This window comes from Homarus americanus, unplaced genomic scaffold (genome assembly GCF_018991925.1).
Source record: "Homarus americanus isolate GMGI-L3 unplaced genomic scaffold, GMGI_Hamer_2.0 scaffold43316, whole genome shotgun sequence".
In the NCBI taxonomy this organism is placed as follows: Eukaryota; Metazoa; Arthropoda; class Malacostraca; order Decapoda; family Nephropidae; genus Homarus; species Homarus americanus.
The window spans coordinates 16,203-30,043 of NW_024714559.1; the positions used below are offsets into that span (position 1 = coordinate 16,203).

The 13,841-nt window shown below is 33.1% G+C and overlaps 1 protein-coding gene across 1 annotated transcript; it reads right to left on the bottom strand.

Moving 5' to 3' along the window:
* Positions 1-6,580: 6,580 nt before the first annotated feature.
* On the bottom strand, positions 6,581-8,867 carry LOC121879049 (the record flags this gene model as incomplete). Its single annotated transcript, XM_042385538.1, has 3 exons — positions 6,581-6,631; positions 6,863-6,965; positions 8,848-8,867. Coding segments are annotated over 3 exons (174 nt in total), but the record flags the coding sequence as incomplete, so codon positions are not given.
* Between the last annotated feature and the right edge of the window lie 4,974 nt (positions 8,868-13,841).

The following is a 13,841-nucleotide window of genomic DNA, read 5'->3' on the forward strand; positions in this document are numbered from 1 at the left end:
AATAAGATCACACATTGTAATAATATAATAATTCTTGCGGGCATTCCATTTCTATCTCTTTCCACACTCTTGTATTGTAATAACGATGTAGAATCATAGTGTCATATGTTAATTGATTTAAAATTTCATAAGATTTTTTACGAGTACAGTCGTCATCTCCAAAAATATAATTGAACAATTCATCATCCCATTTCTTAATATATTCTTCAATATTTCCGTCAACTAATTGATAATTTAACCAATCTCGTATTTTTTCTTTATTACGGACTGAGAGAAGTCCTCCTTTTATAAGTTTCTTCACATCATCTATGAAATCAGGTTTACATAGTTTTTTCACAAGAATGTATATTTCAAACTCACACATTATATTAGACTTCAACTTCATTGTACCCTGTTTGGAAAGGTATAATCTTTTTCTACACATGCACTTTTATATTAATAAAATAATAAAAAATAAATATAGGACGAGGAAGATTAAATTGTAATGTATGTATATTTTTATTAAGTACATTTCTCATAAAGCATTTTTTATGACATATCCAAATCCACATTAGGGGTTACGGGGTTACTCCTTGGGAAAAACTCTCCTTCTTCCAATGCAAAGTATTGTAATAATTATGCAAGACCAATCTGTCAGTCATAGTAGTATTGCCATAAAAATGTTAAAATATTTATGTGTGCCTGCCGTCGTCAATGCCAACAATGCTAATAAAAACAATAATTATATAAATTTTATAAAAAATTATTTGTATTGTATTTCTAAATAAAGCTTCTCACGAAGCTTTTATGGGGACATTTTGTCTTGTGATAATACTCCTCCAATAAATATGGGAATCAAACAAATAAACAAGGAGGAAGATTAAATTGTAATGTATGTATATTTTTATTAAGTACATTTCTCATAAAGCATTTTTTATGACATATCCACATTAGGGGTTACTGGGTTACTCCTTTGGATAAACACTCCTTCTTCCAAAGCAAAGTATTGTAATAACGATGCAAGACCAATTTGTCATGGTAGTATTGCCATAAAAATGGTAGACATTTATGTGTGCCGTCGTCTTCTCCTAAAATATAATCGAAAAATTTATCATCCCATTCCTCAATATATTCTTCAATCTTACTGTCGTCGTCAACTTCTTGATATTTTAACCACTCTCGTATTAGTTCTTTATTACCGGCGGAGAGAGGTACGGGGGGTACCATTTTTGGGAAATTATTTTCATCTACATAATTTTTAAAATCCAATTTACTCATATTATAAATGTCGTAAAATATCTGTACATCTAAATTCTCTAATATAGGCATTATTTCTGATGTGGGATGGGATTTGTAACATCAAAGTATGAATTCATTTCTACTCATGATATCCTTTTATAAACCCTCAATAAATAAAAATAATAAGTTTTGTTATTCCATTTATCAAATGAATGAAACTGAAACAAATAATCTCTTGAAACGATATCTTGATAATCCATTACAAAATAAAAAATTGCTAGAATATTATAGAAAAAGAAAAAAGAAAAAAAGGAAAAAAAAACAATGCGATGAAGCTAAATGGAATACTAATTTATTTTCAGCACTTCCCTTTAAACCTTTTTTTTGTAAAACATGTTATAATCTTTATGAAAATATCACAAATAATGACAACAATGCCAATAACACCATTTATTCTATAAATTTTCTAAAAAATTATTTGTATAATGTAAAAAATAATGGTATATTTCTAAATAAAGCTTCTCATGAAGCTTTTATGGGGACATTATGTCTAAAATGTGATAATACTCCTCCAGTATCCTCTGTCTTAATTTATATTCATAAACCTTACAAACATATAATATACTCCAATGAAGCACGTGAAGAGTGCTATCTCCATGAATTGAAAACGGGGGGAACAATCGCTGTATATTCCCAACATATCATATTTGATTGTCCCATTTGTTTAGAAGAAAAACAAGGAAACCCCGTTATTTTTTCTTGCTGTCATTGTCTCTGTAAGAATTGTTACAGTACATTCATACAAAACCACAAAATTTCAGAAAACCAACTTAAATGTATGCTGTGTAGAGTATGTGTTATAGTTCGTGCTCCATCTGGTATAATTTATTAGGAGAATTGTTAATATTCCCCCCAAAAAATATATAATTCATGCTCCATCCGGTTTCCGGTTTCAATTTATTAAGGATCTTAAAACTTCTTTATGACATTTAACACTTTCAGTTAGAAATATATAACTTCGTCGATGATCAACCATGTTACGATTTATCTTCAATAGTTTTTGTACTGAAATTTGGTTTTCACATAAAATAATTAATGGTGAAAATATGTGTGGTTGTTGTTGTTTAATTCTCATATCTAAAATTAATTTAAAAAAAAGAACACCATCTTTTTTGGATATATCTATTGCCAAAGAAATAGAATTGAAATTTAGATAGGGGTTTAAAAATGATGTATTATTAGTATAATCAATAATATTATTAATTCCATTATAAATATAAAGAAAAGAAATATTATTTTCTTGATTATTTTGGGTAATTTTAAGATGTTTCATTTTCGAAAGAACTTGTAAGGATTCTTGTTCTATATATGGTATTTTCTCTAGCATGTGGTTCAAGTGCTAATATCACAGATTCCTCTAGAAGAGAAATGGGTGTTTTGTGAATTGAAAGCAGCCTTAATAAAGTCAGAGATTTGTTGATTGTTAACTTGGTGGTCAATACCGTAGAATTTTCCATTAATAATATATAAATTTACAGCTAAGGTAGAAAAACATTTGGGACACGTTGTCACCGTTTCTTTGTCGTCGTCGTCGTATTTAGTTTCTAACCAAGAATAAAAACCCATACAGTGTAAACAATAAAATAAAGGTAGTGTATTTGTTAAGGTATCCTCCATTTTTTTTTTTTAATTTGTTTTTTTTAATATGATTTTTACTATAAATACAATGATGAGGTACTTTAATTATTATTAATAAACTACACACAGACAGACAGATTACGATATCAAGATGTTGAACAGACAAATTAAGACAACTAAACAAATACCAGAACAAAACAACTTAGTCAGTGGTGCTCCTTCTCCTCAATATAAACGTTTTCTGGATAAAAAGTCATCTCAAATTCCAATTCCTAAGAGACAATCATCTTTTTATCACCGCCCACCATCACCAGCATCATCAGTAACATCTACAGCAGCAACAGCAGCAATTAATCTTACATCTCCAACTAGAAATACGTCAGTTTATTATAATGAAGAAGTGATTCCAAAGTCTTCAATTTATTTTAGTACAATGGAAATAAATAATAAAAAAGAAGAAGTAATTAGTATAATAGAGGCTGTCCTATCTGATGTTACCTCCAACAACAACAACAACGACGACTCCTACAATAATTTGTATAGTGGTTTACCCAATGAACTACAACACCTAAATTCTATGATGACAGTTCGAGAAAATCAATTGAAAAGTAAAATATATATTGATTCTATATTATCTCAATTTACTAAAAAATGTAGCGACCAAAATAATTATCAACCTTCTTTAAAATTAAAGATTTCACAAATGGGAACTGTAAATAAAATGAAAAGATATATTATTGTCGATAGTTCTCTTCGAGAATTAAATGTTCATTTATTGGAAGTGAAGTGTCGTCTGTTTTCGGGAGGTGGACATTATAAAGAAGTGGTGAATAAAATTTCTAATATAGAATTCGACGATGATATTAATCAAATTATACAACTGAAGTTAATTGATCCATTAATTAAAGAATTAACCGACATTCACGGTGAAAATTTAATACAACCCACCAAATGGAGTGTTTCAATGTATGCAGATCCTCATAGAAACAAGAAATGTCCTCTCCCATGTAAGGATATCCTATCTAACAAAGACCCACAATATCAAGACGAATGCCTAATGAGCCGCATTAATTTGGGAGTACATTTTTTTCCTTTTATAAAGACTACTACCACCACCACCACCACCACCACCACCACCACCACCACCACCACCACCACCTCAGCCTCTGTTGATGTAGAAAAAGAACTGAAAATTATCAATAATACTCCATTGGGTGGTTTAGTACTTAAACCCAATGGAAAATCCGTATATGGTATAGGATCCAATTTAGTAAATATCGATTCAGAAACATTTGTAGATACTCAAAAACAAAATACTTTTCCTGTTAATGCTTTAATTTCATTTGGTTTAAATTGCATTGGAGTTCATGAGGGTAATTTAATATTATATTTGTCCTATTTAAATAGTGTATATTATTCAGATGTTTCTATGGATAATATTTCCACAGCACCACAGCAAATAAGACAAATACTTAAAACATCCAAAGATATCAGGAGAGCTATAAGTAAAAAGTATGCTGTAACTATAAGTAAACTTATTAGAGAATACAATGAGACAAATAATGATTGTTTTTATAGAGGGTTTAAAAGGGAAACTGCCAACCTGTTGGAAAAGGAAACAGATGTTTGTGAATTTGAAGAAACAGAAGGAGAATTTGAGAATATTAATCAAATAAATAATTATGAAGTGGTTGAGGATGAGGAAGAAGAAGATGAGAATGAGGAGGAGGAGGAAGATGAGTAGTGTGAAGAATTATTATTATAAAAAATGAATTATAATAATGACACGTATTTTAAATCCTTAAATCTTTTACAAAAAAACAACTTGCATCAATTAAGATTTATTTATTATATATTTGATAGGCTAAGACTTTTATGTTTTAATGTTTCAACAGAAATAAAATTAATGTCTATTTTTACTTTAGAGTTTCAAAATGTTGCCCATTCTATAAAAACATATAATCATTTAAAGTTTTTAAATTATCTAGCAACACATGATACTCCAGTTTATGTTGTAACTCACGATAATAATAAAAATAATAATAAAAATCTTATGACTATTACTAAAGATGCATATTTTCATTTGGTTGCAATAAAATACATAATAAGTTTCATTTTAAATTTTGAAAATCATTTATTAGAATATTTACAATTACTAAAACATAAATTATCTATAATAATACAAAGTATGAATCATTTTGTAAATATTTTCAATTTATTTTTCAAATGAGGAGGAGGTCTTTTCTCCAAAATCCCAAATTATTGTTAGTTATTTTAGTTAGTGCAATAAAATACATAATAAGTTTGTTCATTTTAAATTTTAAAAATCATTTATTAGAATATTTACAATTACTAAAACATCTATAATAATACAGAGTATGAATCATTTGGCAAATATTTTCAATTTACTTCTTCATTGATAGTGTATGCAGTATGCGGAGTTTTCTCCAAACTCCCAAATTATTATTAATATTTTTTTATTCTAACATTCTTAATTGTTCCGCCTTCCTCTTTCTTTACACAGTGCTACAGACAATTTTTTCATCTGTGTACTTGGCAACAATGTTTGCGCAGGTGTTATCAAACATGGAGAGGAGAGAACGTTCTGCAGCCCTGTCAGTAACCCTGCAAATAGCACCTTTGCGCCCGCCTTATCGAGCAAAGGCCACTGGCAGGTCTATTAGTACTGTAACACAATAAATGATTCATAATTGGCGGGTTTTGTGTTTGTGTTTGTGTGTGTGTGTGTGTGTGTTTGTGTGTGTGTGTGTGTGTGTGTGTGTATGTCTTCCTCTTTTGTTTTCTTTTCTTTCCCTTCTTCTATTTGAAGATCCTTAAATTCCTTGCCTTCCTCATCCTTTATAATATTCTTCTTCTTTTTAACACTTATTGTGAATCTCTCAATATCTTTTCCATCTATAATATGTCCTCCCACATTTTTACCTGTGGAAAGATCTTTTTTTTTAGGGTGTTTGTCTTTCTTCTCATTAAAAAAAACTTCTAATTCTTCTTTCTTCTCATTAAAAATAACTTCTAATTCTTCTTCCTTCTCGTCAAAAAAAACTTCTAGTTCTTCTTTCTTCTCAGTAAAAAAAACTTCTAGTTCTTCTTTCTTCTCAGTAAAAAAAACTTCTTTCTTTTCCTCATTATCAACTTCCTTTTCCTCATCATCAACTTCTTCCTTTTCCTCATCATCAACTTCTTCCTTTTCCTCATTATCAACTTCCTTTTCCTCATCATCAACTTCTTCCTTTTCCTCATTAATTTCTAATTCTTCTTCTTCATCATCAACTTCTAATTCTTCTTCCTTTTCTTCATCATCAACTTCTAATTCTTCTTCCTTTTCCTTATCATCAACTTCTAATTCTTCTTCCTTTTCTTCATCATCATCATCAACTTCTAATTCTTCTTCCTTTTCCTTATCATCAACTTCTAATTCTTCTTCCTTTTCCTTATCATCAACTTCTAATTCTTCTTCCTTTTCCTTATAATCAACTTCTAATTCTTCTTCCTTTTCCTCCTCATTAACTTCTAATTCTTCTTCCTTTTCCTCATTAACTTCTAATTCTTCTTCTTCTTTCTTCTCATCCTTAACTTCTAATTCATCTTCATTAACTTCTTTATCAAAATCTATGTTCTTCTTAATGTCTTTATCAAAATCAGTTTCCTTCTTAAGGTCTTTCTTCTTTTCTTCAAGTTTGTTCTTTTCTTCTTCATTCTTCTTTTCTTCAACTTTGTTCTTTTCTTTTTCATTCTTCTTTTCTTCAACTTTGTTCTTTTCTTCTTCCTTCTTAACGTCTTTCTTCTTTTCTTCATCTATTTCCTTCTTAACGTACTTCTTTTCTTCATCTATTTCCTTCTTAACATCTTTCTTCTTTTTTTCATCTATTTCCTTCTTAACTTCTTTCTTCTTTTCTTCATGTATTTCTTTCTTCTTTTCTTCCTCTATTTCTTTCTTCTTCTCTTCTTTCTTTGGCGGCTTCTGGGTTTTTTCGAATTGTCCAACTCCGTAGTGCCGTGTGAAACAGTGTGACTCTTCACCTTCACTCTCTTTCTTCTTTCCCTTAAACTTCTTTACTAATTTTCCAACTTTAAATTCCCTCTTAACACTCTCTTCCTTTTCCATTTTATCTTCAATTCTCCTCTTCTTTTCTTTTACTGTGTTATTTATTGTTTTAGTTAATTGGGGAATTTGTTCAGTAGGCAAAGGTATCTTAGTTTTCCGTAATTCAGAAGTAAGATACTCTTCCATTTAGAAGCTCCTACTGTTAACACACATACAATCACCACCAATATATACCCCCAGAGCTCGCGAGTGCGCACGCACTCTCAAGAACCTTCAGGCTAGCTGTGTGAACAAACAATAAATCCGATACATTTAGAATATTTTTATACTAACCACCACCGCATTCATTCTCAAACCTTAAGGCTAGCTGTGTGATTATTTATTTTCTTTATAAATGTTTTTAGCTGTGGTGTGGATATTTATTTTCTTCGTATACTACATAATTGGGGACTTTGCACATTAAATCTCGGCGGTGTTGGCAGTTTTTCCTTAAAAAATACATTATAAAAATGGATCAAGTTTTTCATCTTAAAAAAATAGGAGAGGAACAAACAATAAATCCGATAAATTTAGAAGATTTTTATACTAACCACCACCGCATTCATTCTCAAACCTTAAGGCTAGCTATGTGATTATTTATTTTCTTCATACACTCACTGAAATGTTTGTAGCTGTGGTGTGGATATTTATTTTCTTCTTTGTATACTACATAATTGGGGACTTTGCACATTAAATCTCGGCGGCGTTGGCAGTTTTTCCTTTAAAAAAATTACATTATAAAAATGGATCAAGTTTTTCATTTTCAAAAAATAGGAGGGAGAGGACCAAACAATAAATCCGATAAATTTAGAATATTTTTATACTAACTACCACCGCATTCATTCTCAAACCTTGAGGCTAGCTGTGTGATTATTTATTTTCTTTTAACAGAACATTTTTATCATTTTATATCTCATCCATCAAAGGTGGTTGTCACTATTATACAATTGTGCAAACTAACGATAAAAAGCATTAATAAAATATGGATACTTATGTTAAATTATATACATCATTGCTATTTAGTCTTAAATGGCAATGGGGCTGCCGACTAAGACTTAGTGGGTAGTTTTCACTATTTAGTGTGACATATATATATATATATATATATATATACATATATATATACATATATATATATATACATATATATATACAGTATATATATACATATATATATATATATATATATATATATATATATATATATATATATATATATATATATATATATATATATATATATATATATATATATATATATATATATATGTATATGTATATATAAATATATATATATATATATATATATATATATATATCATGTAAATCCACAATGAAAACGTGGATAAGATAAATCTTGATAAAATCACACGGGAAAATGGAAACAACGGAGCACCTTAGCTTTCGTCTTTATTCAAGACATCTTCTGAGGCAACTGGACTACATGGACAGAGAGAGGCTTAAATATACAGGGTGACCTTAAAAACATGATGTCAGGTCATAATGATGTCATCCACTAATCCCCACACCAACTCACACGTAGAGGAGATTAAGAGAAGGGGGGGGTGGCAGTGACTAGTCAGGTCAGGTCAAAAATAAGGAACCCACAAAATAACTATCATACATCTAGATCAAAGGTTTTCAAAGCATTTTTAACCTTGGCCCACTGACAAATAAATTAATGTAACATATTATCAGTTTTGAACTGACCATCACTAAGGTTTATTGATTTTAATTCCTTAATCAAACTAGCTTCAACCAGAAGTCTTTCTGTGACACAAGATGATTTAAATACTTCTAAGCTTTTTTCCCAAGCAATGGGGTGATTATTATTCCTAACATGAACGAACAAGGTACTGCTTTCAGATGCTGTTCTGATATTATACTTATGTTGTTTGATTCTGAGCTGCAGTGTTTTTCCTGTCTGTCCTACATAATTACAATTACATTTGCTACATGGAATACAATAAATGTAAATGAAGTATTTATTATTATTCCATGCAGTGTTTTTCTGTTTGTCCTACATAATTACAATTACATTTGCTACAAGAATACAATAAATGTAAATGGAAGTGTTTATTGTATATGTATATATATATATATATATATATATATATATATATATATATATATATATATATATATATATATATATATATATATATATATTTCATGTAAATCCACAATGAAAACGTGGATAACATAAATCTTGATAAAATCACACGGGAAAATGGAAACAACGGAGTACCTTAGCTTTCGTCTTTATTCAAGACATCTTCAGAGGCAACTGAAGATGTCTTGAATAAATATATATATATATATATATATATATATGTTGTCTTTTTTTAAAGGGGTCGATTGTAATATTCTGAACTTTCAGTGTAATTTCAAACGCCGCGCCATTGGCGATACTGAGTTTCAAGGTCATCTGAGGGGGGACAGCACTTATCAACAGTAGTGAGAGAGTCGCGAACTGCACCCATATAATATTAAGTATACTTTGGCGACTTAATCTTGAGGCGAATTATGAAATGAAATATCAGTTATTAAATTTAAAATAATTATGGATCGTTTCCCAGTCTGAAAATGTTGTGTACGTCCTAATTAAACTGTTAATCGTCTGGTAAATAAGTCACTCCTGAAAAGCGTGAACGCTTGAGAGCGCATGGGTTAGGGAGTCGGGAGAGAGAAAGAGTCCGGAGAGATGATCTTGTGAACTGGTTTCCTTCATTTATTCAACATCAGTATTAACAAGTAAGTTTTATTCAATCTCTCAGAGCTAAGATAGGGCGGAAGAAACAAACAATGAGTGAGCAATAGCTAACAGAGGGTTTTTGGCAGGGATTCTGTAGACCCCACACGAGCGGTGAAGCGGGCTTTATCAGGCGAGCGGTGTTGCGACTGGTGAAGCGGGCGGTATGAAGCGTCCCCACATGAGCTGTATGAACGTCCACTGACCTGAGTTTGAGCCACGCTGTTGAGTATGGTGAGAGTTGGAGTGAAACCAGCTGTCTGGGTGCCCAACTAACGATGTGACGATCGTTTGGGGTCATCAGCTCTCCTCTACCTGGGCTCACAATATCACATATCTTCAAGCAGCTCAATGAAAACCTTTTAATAACGGGAAGTAAAGCTTCTCTCAACTAAACAAGGTCTGATTGGCTTACTCCCTTCTGTTTCATGGATGTACTGAGTGTAAAATGAGGCCAGCTGAGTGAATACAGGGTCACACACTGGGACCAGGAGTTTAGTGGAACTTTGAGGTACATTTTTCAAGGTTGAGAAAGGCTTGTTTGGGCCATAACTATGGGTGCCTGTTGGTTGTGCCTTAAAAAAACTACGGGTGCATGTGGAATCTATGTGTTAGGTTAAGAAGCATGGCTTACGGGTATTGGTGGAATCAGTAACTTCTTAAAATAGTGATAATATTTTCTTGTGACTCATATAGTCTTGCTGTGTGTAGTTAATATTTCTTAAATAATTTTGATAGTATTGTTTTTTAATGTTTGTGCCACTAATTGAAACCAGAGACTGAGGGAACTGTTTTTCAGATGAGGTATCTCCCTTCTGTTGTAAGTGATACTCTGATTTAGTTCCTTTAATGCATTTAATATTTCTTTATAATTTCACTGTCAGGTATATCCTTTGTTCCCCAGAGTAGTGTTTTAAGTTCAGGTTAAGAGATGAGCATATGTTGGTGTACCATTATTTGATTGTGTCTGTAGTGTTGGAGGGAATATAAGTGTCTAAATCTTACAGTGTGTCTCATTCATCCCAATCACAGATGCTATCCTTCCACGGGTCACAGAGAATTCATTTTGTTTGTAAATTTAAGTGTTCCTGTGCTGGTTTGGGTTTTTCTCCAAGGGGCGCTTCCACTGCAATTACCATCTAATAATTAATAAACCCCTCAACTGGCTCAGCCATGTTACTATTGTTATTATTATCTACTCTGTATCTGTATTTTTCTGGCTAAATAAACTGTTACAATTCAATATATATATATATATATATATATATATATATATATATATATATATATATATATATATATATATATATATATATATATATATATATATATATATATATATATATATATATATATATATGTATATATATATATATATTTCATGTAGATCCACAATGACAACGTGGATAAGATAAATCTTGATAAAATCACACGGGAAGATGGAAACAACGGAGTACCTTAGCTTTCGTCTTTATTCAAGACATCCCGTGTGATTTTATCAAGATATATATATATATATGTATATTGTTACGACAGTGTCGTATTTTTCTATTTTTTTTTTATAACATGCTTCCATGTTGTTGCATATTATTCCTGTAATGATGTGTTATATTTACTATTATATAATCTAGTCACCTTACCCTGTGCTGTTAAGGTTTTAACTGTTATTATTTGTTCAAGCCCATCTTATTTCTTCATTTAGTATTGTAACAAGCATTCTTTGTTTCTCTAATGACCATCTGCATCGTTAAACGACCCAGTTCTGGTGAAGTTTCGATGTTTTAGTATCATTGTCTTAAAGGTTAGATGGTGAATCAATTTGTTGTTGTTGTGACAGTAAGATTGTCTATCTGAGGAGGCAATTTTTTTTTTTAGTTTGAAAAAAATCGGCCCATGGTATTAATGATGTAGTTCTATGTGTGCAGAATCGTAGCCAAGTCTTCAGATTTGAAAAGTGTTTATTTTTTGTAGGTAAATTTTAGCGAAATCTTATGAAAATTCAGTATTCCCACCCTTTTACCAACACCACTAAATAGCTTATTTAAAGTAAAATAAATGTATCAGGTTAATTTATTAGGATGAAAATGATCCAGAATAGTGAAACGAATGATCTTGACACATTTATTAAATTTAATATTCCTTTAGAAAACAAAATCATCAAATACAAAAACCGGTTTTACTACTACGACCCGGTGTTCCTGCACACCATAGAGAACATGTCTTTCTTGCTTCTGTTTTTACTCATCACCTCCCTGCTGACCACCTGAGCTCGGATGTAGCCTTCCCTCCTCTCCTGGCTGGCCTGCGTGTTAGCTGGCCTCCGCTCACTTGCTGCTAGCGCTCTACTCTCTGGGTGTGCAGGGCAGGCAGGGACATCATGGGGTTGTCAGGAAGCTCTGACTTGAACATTGGCAGGCAGGCTGCAGGTAGGGGCTCACTGCCAGCTAGATGTTATCCAGATCTATGAGATCAGTGAGGTCTTGGCACCTGAATTGACTTCAGGAGTCTTCCTGACCCTGAAGGAATCGTCACCAACTGATTCGTCATGCAGATCACTCATAAGTCTCATATCAAGATCTTTTGACTGCCACTCTTCTCTCCTCCTCATCCTTACTGCAGAGCATTGTCTGCAGAACTGCCTCGGGATGAGCATACCAGGAAGATCTCCTCACAGTCTGCTCCACAATCTGAACAACCTTCCTTGGCTGACTCCTCAGGAGCTCAAGATGGAAGAGAACATGCCTCGGACCTTCGGAGAACGATGACTTGACCTTGGTGTTGAACCAATTTGGCAAGTAGACACTCACGATGAATTGGACAATAAGTCTCAGGTTGTGAAGCTAGTTCCCTTTCAGTTTATGATGAGCGACCCAAATTCTGCAGAACCTGAGAGCCGTTGTGAGCCACCTAGAATGTGAGACTGGACCTATCTGCAGGTAAGCAAGTCTATCAGACATGACCCCAGTTTTGATGGCACTGCAAATCATGTAACCATAGTACTAGTCAGTACTCAGGTCGTCAATGACAGTATGTGCAAGCTCAACGAGTGGAGGGCCAACTGTGATTTTTTCAAAGCTCGGATTTATTTCTAACTCAGTGGCAGAGTCCAGCATCTTGCCAAGAGGACCAGATCATGTGTTGTTTGAAAGAGTCTTGCCATCCAGCTCCTGGATCAGATGTCTGAGTGGCAACTCGTTGGTGTGGCGGTCACAAACAATCCAGACCAGCTTCCTACCAATCTTCTGCTCTATCCACTGTATGACCCCCCCTTGCCACCCTGTGTTCGTGTTGGTGCTGTCCCCTACAATGGCCTGCAGGGTCTGGTCTACGTTCCTCTCTCTGAGCCAGTTCACAATGTTATCTGCCACTGTCTCAGCTGGTTTCCTGATGTCATCTTTCTCTGGAGTGAAATGCCACAAATACTTCCCTCCTGGTTCACTGCAGCAGGAGTAGTGTTCCTCCTTCACCATGGCAGGGAACAACTTGTCAGAATCTCCAACTTTCATGAACACTTTAGTGTCATCCCTTCTCCCATCAAAAGAACAAACAATTGATTCATTTTCTCTTATCCCTTATCAAACTCCTCTTCTAGGTTACTGACAAGTTTCTCCTGAGCTCTCCTTACTTTGTTATGATCTATCACCAGGTGAACATCATCAGGTGTTATCAAACCACCGTCAACCCAGGCAGCTGTTGCTATCTCTGCAGTTTCTCTGAAACCAGTGTGGTGTCGCATGCTGGCCAGAGCTATGCTCGGGATATCTTTCCTATTTCGAATCTTATGCCTGGAAGGTTTGGGATCATTATTTTTTGGGTTAGGGACAAAGTCACCATTCTCCTGGTCAGCACTCGGATCAGCCATGGGGAAGTCATTAAACTCTGAATCAGCTTGACTCCAATCATCGGCCTTTTTTTACCTCACCCTGGGCCTTCTCAAGTCTCTTTTCCTCGGCAACTCTTCTCCTCTTCTGTCTCTCTGTGGCAGCCTCCTGTCTCTTGGACTCCGGAATATCTTAGCTAGAAATCATGAGAGCCCCTATACTGCCAGTCTTCTCTCTCTGTGCTTTGACAAATGCCAGTTCGATCACAGGAATCTTCAGTTCACGCTTGCAAATACAGGAGATGTGG